General features: G+C 39.9%; 1 protein-coding gene across 7 annotated transcripts in view; it reads right to left on the reverse strand.

Annotated features, from left to right (window-relative positions):
* Positions 1-17,449, reverse strand: part of SLC4A10 (solute carrier family 4 member 10) — a 164,681-nt gene that overhangs the window by 20,377 nt on the left and 126,855 nt on the right. For all 7 annotated transcript variants that reach the window (XR_011849456.1, XM_072121877.1, XM_072121876.1 and 4 more), the window contains exons 16-23: positions 14,057-14,218; positions 13,056-13,169; positions 9,229-9,390; positions 8,014-8,265; positions 7,556-7,624; positions 5,920-6,093; positions 5,334-5,456; positions 4,332-4,399 (exon numbers count right to left, since the gene is read on the reverse strand). Coding sequence is in view for 6 of the 7 variants with exons in the window: in XM_072121877.1 (XP_071977978.1) it covers positions 4,332-4,399; positions 5,334-5,456; positions 5,920-6,093; positions 7,556-7,624; positions 8,014-8,265; positions 9,229-9,390; positions 13,056-13,169; positions 14,057-14,218 (1,124 nt within the window). In the remaining variant the exon portion in view is untranslated. The remainder of the gene's footprint in view (positions 1-4,331; positions 4,400-5,333; positions 5,457-5,919; positions 6,094-7,555; positions 7,625-8,013; positions 8,266-9,228; positions 9,391-13,055; positions 13,170-14,056; positions 14,219-17,449) is intronic.

Genomic DNA, 17,449 nt, shown 5'->3' on the forward strand with positions numbered 1-17,449 from the left:
CAATGTAAAAAATTACTTTTTAGGAAGCAATAGACCAGTAGATCCTTTAGGTTACCCTCTGACAGTATAGATCAGTGGTCCCCACAGTGGTTCCCACAGTATGGGAAATAATTAATGATGGAGGGGCAGTGTGGGAAATAATTAATGATGGAGGGGCAGCATAGGAAATAATTAATGATGGAGGGGCAGTATGGGAAATAATTAATGATGGAGGGGCAGTGTGGGAAATAATTAATGATGGAGGGGCAGCATAGGAAGTAATTAATGATGGAGGGGCAGTATGGGAAATAATTAATGATGGGGGGCAGTATGGGAAATAATTAATGATGGAGGGGCAGCATAGGAAATAATTAATGATGGAGGGGCAGTATGGGAAATAATTAATGATGGAGGGGCAGTATGGGAAATAATTAATGGTGGGGGGCAGTGTGGGAAATAATTAATGGTGGGGCAGCATAGGAAATAATTAATGATGGAGGGGCAGCATAGGAAGTAATTAATGATGGAGGGGCGGTATGGGAAATAATTAATGGTGGGGGCAGTATGGGAAATAATTAATGATGGAGGGGCAGCATAGGAAATAATTAATGAGGGGAGCAGCATAGAAAATAATTCATGGAGAGGGGTCCCAGTATATTTAATAATTACTAGTTCACAAGGGGGTGCAGTATATTAATTAATTGAGGGGGGTCCCAGTGTATTACGGATGCGGTCACATGTACCGTTATTTATTTTTAAACTTTAGTCCGGCCCTCCAACGGTCTGAGATGGACCGTGAACGGCCCCCTATGTAAAAAGTTTGGGAACCCCTGGTATAGATGGTGGTTGGTAGTGGGACCACTGGAGCCACTTTCAGTCACTTAACAATGCAGTTTAATGGGGGTAATTTGAAACTTCCAGACTCTCCATTTTTTCTTATAAGACTTCCACAGATGGCACAGGATGCCTGTAGAACCATTGGTCAACTAACACTGCCATTGTGAGTAAATTCAACAGCAAAAGTCAGTGAATATACTAATCCTCTCTTCCAACGAGACACTTGACACCTCTGAAGGAGGGAAGCGCCACTACTTCCTTTTTCCCAATTTTGGAGGAGCATGATCAATAACATAGGTAGCTATACACTTCTTCTTACCTAGTGCCTAGTGGTCTGAGGACTTTGTGTCTGGGAAAACCAGTGACAGATTTGCTTTAAAACGGACCCTTTTTTGACTCCTGGAAAGAAGGGTTGTTTTACAGCCTACGCTAACGATACAATTATACAAGGAGGGTGACTACAAGCCATATATTGCCCTTCTAATAAACAGCTTAAAATATAACAACAATTATGATTCAGGGTGTAGGGTTCCAAGAAGCACAGACTATTACGCACCTACGCGTCCGATCCCTGTGTGTCCAAAGCTTAATTTCATATATCTTTGCATGGCCGCATTTCCGTGAAAAATTAGTTTATATGATATGCAAATCTGGCTGGCACCGGGGTGAGAATGAATTATATTACAGTGGAGCCTGATGGTGCTCTGCAGAGCACCACAGGCCAATTTGCATATCTTATAAACTAATTTTGTACAGAAATGCGGCCATGCAAAGATATAAGAAATGAAGCTTGGGACACACGGGGATGGCACAGGGAGGTACATAATAGTCATCTCTCACAAAGTAATCTGATGGTAGATGTCCTTTAAGTAAATTACCAACTATGAACTTTTAGGCCTACACATTTGCCATAGATTAGATGCTAGAATCTTTTTATTGAATTCTACAGAACTGTATAAAGCTCCTTCAAATGAGAACATGTGGCATCTACAATTTTATACTTTACAAGAGGTATTTCTAGAATTTTCAACATTTTTCAAATAGTAAATCGACTTTTAAACATAACTAATGCTAAAGGACTTCTCATTCTAGAACCCACAATGTTAAATGGGGTTTTCCTACGAAATAAGTTAGGCCCTATCCACAGGAAAGGGCCAAATTGCTAATTGTGGGGTCTCACAGATCATGGTGGGTCCAATGAGGTCTGAGGCATGGTGCATGTAAATCTTTGTTAGTCCTATAGAGATCAATGGAGCAGAATGGACATGCTTGGCCGTCTGCTCCATTTATCTCGGGGAGCGACGATGGGTCCGACGGAGGTACCTTGAACCCTATATGACCCCCTGTACTAGTGATCATCACTGAGACCCCCACCGATCAGCAAGTTAGGCCCTATCTTGCGGATAGGGCCTAACTTGTTACGTGGGAAAACCACTTTAAAGAAATTCCCGTTGTCCATGTAATCAATTACCAGCCTCAGCGGTTACATGTACATGAATGGCGGGTTGTTACATCAACTAGGGCAGTGTCCTAACTACTTCTAGTCTGACTGGGAACAGAGGTCCTAGAGACTGTGTCCTGCTGTGTTAGGACATGAGGTCCTTTAGGAGCTGATCAAAGTACAACTGCTTCCAGTTGTATATTGTTCTAAAAAGTAGGAGATAATCGTATCGGATTGAAACTTTAATACTTTCATTTGAACTACTTGAAACAGTCTCTTTGTGTGTAATTATGGCATTTTACACCTATTCAGAAAAGTGTATTAACACAAACCTTTAGACACTATTAAAGGTAAACTCTCTACTTTTTATTGTAAACCTGTCAATAAAATATACGAGGAGTAAAAGTAAGGACCCTGGAAGGAAATTTTGTATTACCTCCACTATAAACATATTTAGGATACAACACTGTCTTCAGTATGTGAGTAGAGATAAGCAATGAAGAGCATTTTTGTTACTGACCATGAATACACAATCAACAGAGAACATGAACATGTCATTAAGGTTTTATCAGAGATATGTACATTATTGTATCCATTTAAAGGGATTCTTTCCATAGAAAACACAGCCATTAAATTAAGGGGGTGGGGGATTCTACCCAGATTGAGGGGCACTTTGGATCTTCTTTCTAGCCCTCACAGTTGCTGAGATATCAGTCTTCACTGGGGGAAGGGGCTGGAGTAGAAGCGGGGGCGTGTTTTATGATAATCTTCTCTGATACCGTCCAATCAGCATCAGGCAATGTCAGATACGGTACTGTGGAGTACACATTGTGAATTCCATGCTCCTCTGGTGCCGTTGGATGTATCTGGTGGGGTAGCCGCACAGGGTATATTTCTATGCCAGGTCCTAACTGGCATAGACATATGCCACAACCTCCAGATTTTCAATTGTGAAAGATGGCTGGCTGCAGCGAGTGCCCCATTTATGCCCCTTAATGTTGTGTTGGCGGTAATGGGATAATATCGGGCAGTTCGCCAGTATGTGATTAGTTCATGGTTTTCATGCCAGTTACCCCCCTTCTGTGGCTCTTTGAACATTACTGTTCAGATAACTTTGGACAAGCGTTCTTACCAGGACTTTAGGGCTGAGCCTTCTTTCCCGAACCACATCCCCAGGATCTTGAAGTTCTGTTGGATGGTGATGGGGCATAAGAAGCAAACAACCAGTCTTTGAGAAGTATGACCTGTCTGAACGAGTGCAGTCACTGTACACTCGTTGGTGCAGAAGGTGGTCTGTCCAATTTTCAAGCGGGCACCTGACCTTCTTGTGTTCTGGGCGTTTACGTTGCGTTTACAATGCGTTTGTGTACACATTGGCATTGGGGCTTATTTACTAAGGGTCCGCGGATCGCATTTCTGTCGAAATGTTCATGATATCCAGGATTTGCGCCGCTGGGACAGGTATTTAGAAGGAGATTGTGCCTCACGTGATCGGATTTTGGCGCAGCGGCGCTGGCTTTCATGCAACAGAAATCGGGGGCAGGCCATTGGATGATCCAATTGATTCGGATTGAGCACGGAATTTAAGATTCAAATTGTGTTGCAAGCAATGCACTTACATACACCGAGAGGTCCGGCGGACCTGAGCGGCGAAGCGACAGACGCAGGATATCGGGCGCACGATCTTAGTGAATCACGTCAGACAATGCACTTTCGGAAACTCCTCCAGATGGGTAAGTAAATGTGCCCTATTGAGTGTACATTCCGTTTGCATCACAATTACACAACATTGGGGCACAACTTCTCAAATACCTGTGCAAATTCCGACAGAAAACTGGTACAAGCACCTTAGCTAAAGCTAAATGTGAGCCATTGTGTGGGCAAATTTGCACAGTTTTAGCATAATATTAATTGAATATTTGCGTAATATGTATAGACAACATCTAGATGAGCATAGAGAGATCACAATGTGTGCTCCACAGTCGCTTATCTGGCAGTTAAATCTGCAGTTTGTTTTTTATGTGGTGGATAAATAAAATATGTACTATACACTGTAGTAACGTCCCGTAATTACCTGCAATTCCCTTCCATTGGTAATTGAACTGTTCCTTCATCCTCCAGCACGAGCATACTTTGTTCTTCCTAAATGGACAGAAGATATAAATAGTGTCAGGCTCAATGAAATCTCCTATACTGTACGTTGATTTCTGTTTACTCAGCATCACTTATTTCCGACCTAGTGAGCTCTCTACAGCTAAAATTACCAACGTTCCCTGACAGTACACGTTTGGGGTAGGGCTGGGGTCCCACTAGAGTAAGAAATTACATTCTATTGCTTCACCACAATATGGGTAAAAACATAATCATTTAGATAAAAGGGAACATAATAGGGAAATATATAAACGCTTCTATACCGGTCATATAAAACCGCTTCTATACCAGTTCATAGAGCTGAGGCCAAGTTCACACTTAGTAAAGAGAACGGAGATTTAACGTATCAATTGAAAATTCCATTGACATCAATGTAAATTTAATGTCATCTGTTATGTTTTGTGTAGGCAGGTATCTTTTATCCATGCATTTTGTAGATGGAAAGAATTACGATGGCTGCAGAACTTTTCTTCCGTTTGTAAAAAACACATGGATAACGGATCCCTGCCTAATTAAAAATAACGGGAGATATAAAATTTACATTGATGTCAAAGGGATTTCTAACTGATATGTTAAACCTCCATCCTTTTTTAACAGAAGTAAGGAACGGAGATTTGAGCTGTAGTGTGAACATAGCCTAAGAAAGACTAAATTCAAGGCTAGTGCCAGTCAGCAGGTTAATGACAGGACTTCCAAGAAAATAAGAGTCAGAGGCAATAGGGAGCAAAATACTAATGAATGGATTTTGAGTTGGCCACGTTCTAGAAAGTTGTGAATGGTTATCATTAAGGTCGTAATATAATTCAGGTGATATTTCAGGTTGTAATATTTGCATATAGATGTACAATGGTGGGTCCTAAGACTGGATTGTATTACTAGTGCTCCCAAGGCATCCTAGTCGGACACTATATATGACCTCACATACCTCTTTTTCAGCATCTTCCAGCTTCTTTTTCTTACTTTCAGGCATTAAATCATCTAACCAACTCAATTCCCGTTTTGTAAAGAAAAAGTCCATTAGTTTTCTAACAAACACCAAGGCCAGGACCTGGTCCAAAAAAAGGAAATAACCAAAGTTTAGAGGTTTAGAGCAACTCACTGATTGCTAGATGGAATTTACATCAGTTTCCAGATTTACAAAATCTGACCTTGTCTACCAGGAGTAACTACGTACCTACATTGGTAGTGGCTATCCCCCTCCCAAACAGACAGCCCATTACCCCCAATTATGGGGTAGTAATGGGTAAAGCAGAAAACATTTAGATATTTGAAAGATCTTTGTCACACAGGGGCCATAGATATGTTAGAAAAATGTTAATGGTTGGGGATATTGTTAATCGATAAAATCATTGCCCATCTCATATCTATGGGGTTCATGAGTCAACACTTCCAGAGGCTTTCAACCCAAAAGTGCTGCTCAGCTCCCAATAATGGCTCAATACAACACTATTCATTATACAACTCTTCCCAACTTTTTATAGTATTCTGTTTTAAGTTTCCCAGCTTCTCACCATCATAGGAAACACAATGGCTGCCCGTGACGCTTTGATGACCCACAGCAGTATAAGACAACTCAGTTGTAACACGGTGAAGAGATGAACCTTCCGGAGGGGAACATGTCTCAGGTAGATGAAATCTGGCTGATGCTTTGCTGGCATCCAGAACAATAAGATTCGATCAAAGAACTAGAAAACAGAATCAATTGTTTACTTCCTTGGTTCAACACATTGATTTCCTCTAAACTAATGAGCCAATGAGAACCATGCTTACTTTTAGGACTTTACGTGAGGGTGGACATTACCTACTCAACATAAGGAAGACCTTTAAGTAACTTCCAAGAGCATAGTAGAAGGTCTACTTGGATATTTTTGGCTCAGGGCAAGGAGGTAGTGACTGGTGGGCAGAGGTATTATTCATTACTAAGCTCCGAAATCTGAAGAGGCCCAATGACTGCTCTACTATATCAAGACACCAGTCTTGTTAGATGACACATGATAAGTTGGCATCCTATTACAGATTTTATGCTATGGTCTAGAAGCTTCAGGTTATGACTCTGCCTCAGGTATACAGTAGGTGGTGAGACTGTGTTATATACATAGATTTTTCTAAAAAAAGACATGGGAAAGATGAGAAGTGTCTGCTGGGCAGCGTCTTGTTCACGTCTCCCCACCCAGCTCCGTTTGCTTGACAGTTCTCTTCATATACAGAGAAAGAAATATACCCATTAAGCCGAGTCAAGTGGGATACCAGAGTGGGACCACCCAAGGGACATTTCTAGCCTTGTGCATCAATTTCTCAAATCACAATTGCAAAAAAGCCAGAATTGTAAATGGCAATTTATTACATTTCCAGAAGCACCATTAATGTCTGGTAGCCATCTGTCATTTATTTCATGCAATTTAGCTTGTAGCTGTGACCCGTATTTTTCTTTCTACATCTTCTTTCTGCAGAGGATGTTAGTTATTGTGTAAAGAGATTCTGCTTGTGCCCGATTGTGCATGACCCAACCTCTGAGGCACTGAGGAGCAAATTTCAATGGAAATTAAAAAAAACTAAATTTTCTCTAAAATTACACATCCCTGGAAAAACAAAAATTTTGTCTGGAAGGCCTATAAAGTTTTCTTTTGGTTTTAATTGTTGAGGAGTTGGAAGCTGACAGACTACCTCCAAAAAAACATGGGGCACATTTATCATACACTGGTGGTAAGTGCACCAGCGTATGATGGTGCCCCCTCCCCAGCTCCAGCCTCTTGATAAATCTTGGAGGGCAGCAGTGTTGCGCTTTGCAGGGCGAGGGGGGGGGCACTTCTACTCCAGGTCAAGCCTGAACAGACGCAGGCAATGGACAGTGTGTAAGCGTGAGGCCCACTCACCCGCCAGCCGTGCCCCCTTCACACCCCTCCATGCCCATTTGGTGCTGAGATAGCATAAGGAGAAAAATAGGCGCAACTCCTGGACATATGCAGGAAATTGCGGCCATTTCAGGGTTTGTATACCAGAAAACTGGTGCACAACTCTCATAGTCTCATAGTCTTCTCTCAAAGTGAACACAAATCCTTCTTCAATTTAAAAAAAAAAAAAACACTGATTTATTCTTTCCCAAGGATGAAAAAACAGAATATATCTGCACCAGCAGTAAAACATTACCTGAATTCCCTTTAGTGACGATGCACCCATATAGAGAAAGACACCATAAAGGACAGGCATAGGAATAAACTACCAAAGGAATAAAAAAAAATATTATATTCCATTTTAAAGTAATATTAAATAAAATTATTAAATTATTATTAAATAAATTATTAAATTACTTATATCTTTTTACAAACAATTTTTACAAAGACAAAAAAATATGTGACTTCTCTACAAAGATGTTCCCAATAAACTGATGGCAAAAACATAAAAACTTGTCCTTAAATTGATTCTTAATATTAATTTTCTCTTGTCCCATTTAAGGCAAATACCTGACATCATCTCACCATAGCTTGAAAAGAGGAATTTATTAATGACATATAAAGGTATAAACATTTCAACAGGTTATATTTCATAATATGATGATCAGAAGTTATCACATACAAACGTACTTTATCTAAATGTATTTTACATACCTGAAGAATTCTTGTCATAAAAACTGAGGAGCCCATAAGAACAAAGATCATCAGCCCCGTCACCCGTTGTTCCCGAATTCCTAAAAATTTTGGTTGTTCTCCGGGGGCTGAACACTCAGATTCCAGTTTCAGACTGTTGACATGTGTGATGGACAGGACAGTGGCAGCGACGAACCAGGGCAGTCCCATCACAGAGCACACCCCGAGCATCACCCCGACCATCAGAAGATCCAGATGATAACCACAGCCTTTCTGTAGCAGCAATGTAAACACGGAAAAAAAACATATATGAACATTAATCCATTTTAACATTTTATTTATTTTTTTTTTTTATTATCTTTGCACTGCACTGATTTAGAAATTTAGAAATCACTAAATTTGAATAATTGTTTAGCCTTTCATTTAAAAAGACAACCCTTTTTACAAAAGATATAATAAAAAAGCTATTGGCCACTGCAGCAAATTAGCATATAATTAAAGAATTTTTTTTTGGTACAAAGAAAAACATAGCCAGCTATATCAAATTCTGTATCACACTGCACTGGGGAATCTGCCCCTAGATCTACTTCTGTAGATTCCAGGTAGTAGGATTCTTTTAAAGGGAACCTGTCATCAGAAACTGGTTTAAAAAAACCACTACCAGTATGTTGTCTTGCAGCTTTACACCTTCCAGATCATGCTTCTTTTATGGCTCAGCGTGGTTCCATCATCCACAAAATCAACTTTGAAGTGAGACATAAATTGGTTGTATAAAGTCATGGAGGTGGAGAGTTTTAACACAGAAGTCAAGCTCTACCCAACTCAAAACACCTCCTCCCCTGTGATTGACATCATGCACTGGACTTCTGGAGATCTGGTTAGTGATTTTTCTGGGTGCAGGACCATCAATTACAATGAAGGTGGTGTGCTGAGAAAGAGAGAGCTTGAATACAGTGTTAAAATCTCCACCTCCTTGACTTTATACACCCCATTTATACTCACTTCAGAGTAGATTTTTTGGATGATGCTACTACACGGGACGATAAAAGAAACCTGATCTAGAAGGTATTCAGCTGCTTGACAACATATTGGTAGTGATATATTAGGTCAATTTCTGCTGACGGGTTCCCTTAAACCATCAAATGGGGGCTTCTATTTTTTTTGAAAGTACCAATAAATATCTCGCAGATACTGTATGTTGAAGGACTAAAATGAGTTTGATATGATCATTTTTACCTTCAATTTGTGCTCTTTTCTATTAATAATGACAGCTGTGATTTGTTGGTCCATAAAAATCAGAATTGTGCAGAGCAGAGAGGGAATAATGGCTGCAAGCACAGTCCACCAAGGATTTGGTCCCAAGGGATTCACTATCCATCCTCGATCGTCTCTAGTGGGCTGAAAAAGAAACCAACATTGGTTGGCAATTTTATACAATCTACATTGACTATACATCTCCTTCATCAACTTATTTGTATCCTTTGATGGGTCATATTCTACTAATTGTAATGTTTTGGTATGTGTGCAATTGAATAACAGCCAAATCATGAAAATATTATTCAAAAAATCATTAGAAAATTACACAAATAAACCATATTCATTTATTTTCCTAAATTTTTGATAAATATTGGCTCATTGACATAACAGATTGACACAAATTATCCATTCTAGGACTGGTTTCAATACGTTTTATTGGAAGGGACACAACCTATGTTTATGTGGAAACTCACAATGATGAATGGAAGGCTATTTCAAAATAACAATTCTGGTTTCCAGAAGTCGTTTTTTTAGTGGTGTGAACTTAGCTTGCTATTTTTGGGGTAAGTGAAGGTATCAGGTTATAAGGACAGGACACTGACAAGGACAGTGAGTCCTTATTCTGAGTCCTGCAAACTGTCCCTGTCTGATCACTGGGTACACCGAAAACAGTGGCCAGTAACTGTGCGTTGTTCTCCCTATGCCAAGGGGAAAACACTTAACAAGACCAACAAACAAACCACAGAGGAGGTTAAGAGGAGGTTAACAATTCGTGTCACAACAAGATAGCAAGAAAAGCACAAAATCAAATAATCAGGAGAATAGTCAAGAACATAGCCAATATCAATAACCCAGAAGAACAAGTGAAAAGCAGAATGAGCACAGAAAGAAAGCTACCTAGCAGACAAACAGTCTACAATGGCGTACACGGGTATAAAACTGTCATCCAGGTGACAGTTCAGGGCTCTAAAGGTGTGCAAGCTTTAACCCTTCCTGCTCTAAGGGTTAATAAACAACATAATAAGGGTAGTGTCATCCATTTATAAATATCTTGGTTGATTTATTTTTTTATTAGGGGGGTCATAATTTAAGTTATATATTTCAGTGTAAGATCTTGCAACACAGATTAATATTTGATTGATGAATGAGCACCCAAAACTGTTATTTGTATCTTTATTTAAATAAAGGATTTCCCTTTTTTGTTTATTTTGTAACCGGCATAGTAGCCAAAGCAAATCGGAATTCAGAATAGCCTATTCAAATGTGTAGCTGTGTTTCCCAGGAAGATTAGCATATCATCGGCAAATAAATATATGCAACATTCCTGTGCATCAACTTTTATGCCTTCCAATTTGTCTGTCTTCTGAATAAATAAAGATAAAGAGGGGAATTTATTATGGCAGGGTGGCACTAGAACCGTTCTATATTTTTCAGTGGGATATAAGTTTGTGGAGAAAAGGACTAATGGATTTGCACACGGAAGGAAAGTTTTAGAACTCCCTAAACCAGCTTTCAGCTGGGCTAAAAAGAACAAGTCGAGAGTTTCGGAAAACACCAATATTATGGCGCCGACACTTCATAAGTTCAGGTGCAAGAGGTGCAGAGAGGGAAAAAAACAAACACTCCCCGTTTTCTGTTTGAAAGGCCATAATAAATGCCCCACAAAAGTTCTAAGGCTCAATTTTAAAGTATCGGAGACAGTGGGCATCCTTGTTGCATTGCTTTGCTTAGACCAAAGCTTCCACTTGGTCTCCTATTCATAAAAATCTTACCTTTCCCCTTTCCTGATTTCCGTCCGGCGACTGTGCACGTGCGTTCCCGTCTTCTTGGGCGCGCGTTGGCTTCAGAAGATTTAAAGGGCCAGCGCACCGCTAATTGTTGCTGGCCCTTTTCAGGAAATGGATAAAAGCCGGCGTCTCCCAGCATTCCCTGCCGGATCTTTGTGCTCTATGCCGTCAAAAAAGCTTTGACTTGTGCCTGTGATTGGATTCCCCGTTGTGACACCGGACCTGTTCCCGTTTACACTCCTCCGCTGCCTGCCCTAATCTTTGACTCTGCCTCTGACACTGAACCTTTGCAGCTGCCTTTGACCTCCTGCCTGTCCCCAAACAGTAACTTGCCTACCGACTCTGTACCTTGCCTTGGTTTCCACTGCGGACAAAGTAACACCTGTGGAACAACCTGGTGGTAACCCACCGCAGCAAGTCAAACTCGGTTTGCGTCGGCTGTGGTGAAAACCGGGTGCCACTTAGATTCCAGTCCCAGGCTTGTGTCATCGTCGGCAGTGGTCCAGGGGGTTCACTACCCCAGAAGCCTGACAATGCCCATTGTCTCTAATATCTGTAAAAGCCATAACCATTCAAATTGCTATTATTAAAACATTTTTACTCTCCCAGGGAAATGTTTTTGCCCAATCAATAGCTATCAATAAACTTCTCCTATTTTTACATCCCTTCTTCCCCTTAATCAGTCCTGTTTGATCAGGGGAAATGTATCTATAAGCCAATGTGTTAGTCTGCCATTATCTTTTGTGTGTAACCTGTAAACTTTGACGTCCTCTTTGATTAAGGGTCGTGATAGAACCACAGAGAAGTAGGAAAAATGTAGAGTCTCCGCGAATAACGCCACAGCCGTTTCGATCACATCTACTTAGAGATTCAGATTTCCTACTGTCTCCCTGACTTCCAGGCTTATTTCTTATATTTATAGAACGTGTCCAGTGTGATGAATAGTTCCCTGCAGGAGTTTTCAAAGCAGCTTATTATAAAATCAAATTGATGCATAACCGTATACAGTGACAGGTACCGTAATATATTCATATTGCTCTTCCAGGATGGAATAATACGCCATGTACTCTGAAGGCAAACATTTATTATTTAAGTCATTTATATTCTAAACTACAAAATTCTACCAAATAACAACCCCCCCCCCCCCTGCACCCCCGAGCCAAGGATTTAATTAATCAGTGGAAACTCTCTGCAGTAAACTAAACACTAATGTACAAGCTCAAACGAGAATATTGATAGTTTTATTGGTATTTCCATGTTCCATGAGTTTTAACCCCCTTGAGGACCATGTTGTTTTTTAATTCTGTCTTTCTCTTTTTAACTCCTCACCATCCAAAACTCTTAAAGGAAATCTACCTATCTACCCTCCATGCTGTAGCTTCACAGGCTGTGACACTTTCTTACCTTCCCCCCTGAATCCTTAGCACTTTCCCTTCCTCTGCCTGCTGTACTCTCAGGACAGCAGAGTCGGTTTCAGCACACACTGGAGGGGGACGTACCCCTGCAGTGTAACAGGCTTTGAAGCTACAGTACAGAGGGGCTCTAGAATTGCCCCAAGAGCCCTTCTGACTTATTAGCATAATTTTAAAAGAAGGTCATTTTACTTTTTGTATTTTTACATTTTGTGAGGGCCTGTTTTCTGTAGGGCAATTTCTATCCAGGTACTGAAAAAACTAACAAACACAGAATTTGATACAGTTCTATAGAGATGTCATTTTTAAAAGAAGTTTTGTGAACCAATTGTGGAGCTCTACTTTGTAACTATTCTCTATGAATTTTCCTATAAATATATTAGAAACTTTAAAAGTGGTAACTACACAGATTCTCAAGGGCAAAAACCAGCCCCAATCAAAAATTAAAACCCAGTGGTGAGTACAGTATACTCCCCTACTAGGAATAACGGAGAAAACAGAATTATATTATGGAGAACAGAGAGCAAAGGTGACAAGAAACTCTTTAAGTAACAAGTCAGAACACAGAACATGTGATATATAACTCTTCTTTACCCTTATTTGTTACCTTGAACTCGCTGGGAACCTGAAGCTTCGGAGAAGGAATTCCAAGGACATAATCTATCAAAACCATCGACATTATGGTAATAAACACAGCAAAGTCACTGATATTTGAACGAACCTATGGGTAAAACACAAGGCGGAAAAAAATTAAGTCCCACAACACCTACGATCCATACACAGTGGCAAGATTGATGAGGTCTTTTGGCAGAATAAATAGACAAATGTTTGGAAATTAACTTGGTTGCAAAGTACAACTTTTGTAGTATTATGTTATTCACATTTTAGATGAGTTTTTCAGTCTCTTCTTTTTTAATAGAAAGTTGATCACCTCCTTTCTAACACTAACGACCTGATGTTCTTAAGATGCCTTTTATCTGCTTCCAGACCACCCAATGTACATTAACTGTAAGTGGTCCAGGGTCTGTCCCATAGCATATTTATGGGGAGGGATTAAGGTGTCTGTCCGAGTGATAGCGGAGCCTTTTAGCATTCATGTATGGTGGCAGTGAAAGCCTGAATAACATCCATGCCAAAGTCTTTGTCTGTCTACAGAGTGTGGCTTAGGTTACTCATGTGTTGTGATTGATCGAGCCACACCCAGCTTTCTGCAGCCCAGCCCTGTCCAGTAAGGCTTACTAGACTGATGGAAGTCCATAAACTGCCTAGATCCATTACACTATGCTGGTTTTACTAGTCTCCCCATACCTTTTCCCTATTACTGTGCCTTCTTACTAGCTTTTATCTGTATCCAACCTCTGCTACGGTTACTCGACCTTTCTCTTGTGAGTGAGTTTTTATAGGACATTTATGTACATTCAAAGTCCTGCATTGGGTAATGCTGAGTAACCCCGGAATATAGAAGGACATCATTGTGATCTTGTAATGATTGGCTCTAAGCTAACACTGTCTGTAATTTTGCATGGTCAGAACTGACAAATTCGTTTTATAATTATTAGATTCAATCTATACATGGTATATAGAGAGGATGTGACGCATGGTCCTTACCTTTGTTGGAAAATATCTGCTGGTTTTGAACTGTTTCAGGGTTGATGAAAGTACAACAGTTGAGAAGAATAAGATGATTGACCAGAACAGGACGTCAGGTACGTATGGTCCTTCGTGTCCACAGCCACTGCCCACAAAATGTCCTTTATATTCGTGACATTGCTGTAAAATACAATAAATGTTAACAATTAGTTTCATGCAAACTTTTACTCTTTTTTTACTCTTTTTGTGTCATTGCGGGCATTTGGTAAGATCAAAAAAGTAATTTTTAGGCTCATTAATGCACACTCGAGACAGAAAGAAACTGTAAATGTAGATAAATAAATAAGAAAAACTGTAATGTCACTTGGTCATAAGTATTCATAACCATTGCTGTAACACATATGTTTAACTCGAATGTAGTTCATTTCCTTCTGATCTGCCTTGAGATGGTTCTACCCTTCATTAGAGTCCAGTGGTGTTTAATTAAAATGATTGAACTTGCTAAGGAAAGGCAAACACCTGTCTATATAAGACCTTACAGTGCATGTCAGAACACATGAGAATCATGAGGTCCAGGGAACTGCCCAAGGAGCTCAGAGACAGAATTGTGTACATTGCAGAGTGTAAATTAATGGGCAAAAAGAGAACTTTTTGGATCTTAACAATTGGCTGCAATGAACCAAAAATTGAAAGGTGTCTGAATACTTTCCCTACACACTGTATCTTATTACCATAACCTGAGGTGCAACCAGATCCATATTTGCAAGGTTTCTCACTAACTTCATACTGACATTACCATACCACAAATTTACAGCCCATCTATTTCTTCCCCATATAATTTCCGCCAATCCATGGTCTCCATGTCAATTTCATAAGTGTAGTTCCACGGTTTTAGAAAGCCATATTGGGTCCAAATACCCTCTTCCTTCCCCCGGCACTTCCAGCCAGACACAGGTGTTGTAGAATTCTGAAGAGTTTCTTTAATAGTTGGTCAATACCCTCCTCCCCAAAAACATATCCCATATTCACAGGATAAGTAATAAGGGTCTTATTGCCAAATCGAAGTACAAGAATGGGTCCCTATGGTTAGTAGAAGATCAGTGCCTAAGGGACAGTGAACCTTAGGGCTATCTTTCTCATAATGAGTGAGGTTTATAGTATTTTTAGCCTTTTGGCCCAATGTTGTACATCCTAAACCAGGATCAGATACAGCTAAAATGATTTTCTGATTGCGCCCTTCCATTACATGGGAAGAGGCGCTTATGATAAGCTTAGGAACTGCAAATAAAATTTGCTATATTTCAATACATATCCTGAACAGCTGGAGAAAAAAAAATATTTTAGAGGAATATGAGCTTTTGGATCCATTTTCGAGTAGTCTGACTGTGCCATCTGTCACGCATCAGCAGAAATCCTCTTTGTTCCATGATGTTTTTAAGTTGATTTTGTGAAAAAAAAACACAAAACAAAACATATTTTATTGGCAGTGGTTTTAGCTTATCTGAAAACAGTTCGCCATAAAATGTGATGCATGAGATCCCTGTGGATATTATTTCTTCTTTCCTGTTTAAATCATGGTTTTATGTGATAGAAAGGAGCTCATGCGGGGAGCCACACAAGATGAGAAGCTTTTTGGCTTTGACCCCAAATGAAAATTTCACGTAAACAACAACATCTTTTTAGAGATGACGAGATATATTTAATATTAAAAGCAGGATTAAAAGGCTAAGGGTGATTAACACTTGGTCCTCACATTAATTGAACAATTTAGATCATGCAAAGTCTTAAAGGGACCTCAAAACTAAAATCCAATGAGAAAAATTGAGGAATTTTAAGGAAAAAAAGAATCCATTGGTTGGGGATTGATCTGGGTGGGAATTAGATCGGGGGCTTAGTTTTTTAGGGTCTCACTCAATACAAAGCACAGGAAATAATAATACAGGGAGTTGCTGACATCATAGTGTGATAGCTGTAGCTGAAGACAGAGAACCTGCAGGGGGCATCAGATTCGAGTATAAGCCGAGTTAGGGTTTTCCAGCACATTTTTATGCTGAAAAACTCGGCTTATACTCGAGTATACAGTACCAACTTACTAAGTAAGTACCAACTTACTATACTCAGGCTTATCTCACACTCAATTCCTGATGGTAAAAAATTTAATTGTAACTTGTATTACATTTTTGTTTACGTATGTGATTCAGATCTAGTTTTTGACCTCGGCTTGTCCTTCACACGGCTTCTGTTTGTTTACTTATTTTACAGTATTTTTGGTTCTTGTTGTACATCCTTTATAACTCACCACAATTGTGTATGGGGTTAAGGGGTGAATACAAAGTAATCTCCACACCTAAGATTAGCTGGCACAAACTAGATTTCATTATGGAGGTTCCATGATAAGGAAGGGAAACCTACATTTGCCATAATTTCACAACTACCTGTTTTTCAAACAACTTGGTGCTGAAAGGTAGCCACAGAGATCCAATTTATAAAGCCTATGCCAAAAACTTGGGATTTATTACCGCAGTTTAATTTCAGCCTTATGTCTAGCAGTTTAGACTGTCATATGTGTTTTACTCAGTGTTACTCAAAAATTCCTTTTAGGTTGCCTAAATTTTCTAGATATGAATAGAGCAGATTTTTTACCAAAAACATTTCCACTATGAGTGCTTCTTTAGAGGAGACCTTCCACTCTTCGGATATTAGTGACCTATCCCTTGGATAGGTTGTCAATATCAGAAAGGTGTGAGTCCAAAATTTGGTAGAATTGTCAAAAGTCAATGGGGGTATGGGCTGTTGATGGTGGTGTGCTGCACAGCCCTGCCTGGCTGAGAGATTAACGCAGCCATCGACTTATCACATGTGTAAAGTCGATGGCTGCAGCGAGTGCACAGGAGCAGGGATACTAATGCCCCGTGTCGGCCCACTCCCGGACATTTTTCCCTCCCCCTCCCCTTCACACCCCACTGGCGTGGAGGTGGCATATAGGGCTAAATAATCGCAAGTTCTAGCAATAAGTTAGCATTTGCAATTATTTCAGGTCTTCTGCGCCACTGACGCGTCGCAGTGGCCCTGATAAATATTCCCCAATGTCTCTAAAGTTAATGGTCCAGTTCAGATCTCCGTTTTCAGCTATTTTTTTCAGGTATTGTGAACCAAAACCAATTGTGGCTGAATACACAGAACAAGTGCAAATCTTTCCAGTTACTAAAAAGAAAGTAAGATATAATGGAGAAAGGTGCACCTGTTCTGTGTGTTCTGTGGTTTTGACTTACAATAACTGAAACAAATAACTGGGCCTAAATCCCAGCTTTAGGGGGTGCAGCAAACAACTGATTAGTAGTGATGCCAAGTCACTAGTGTCCATTGAACCAAAAAGCGATCACATAAGACCCCAACATATAGATCAGAACT

The sequence above is a fragment of the Engystomops pustulosus genome, chromosome 8, assembly GCF_040894005.1.
Source record: "Engystomops pustulosus chromosome 8, aEngPut4.maternal, whole genome shotgun sequence".
Taxonomy (NCBI): Eukaryota; Metazoa; Chordata; class Amphibia; order Anura; family Leptodactylidae; genus Engystomops; species Engystomops pustulosus.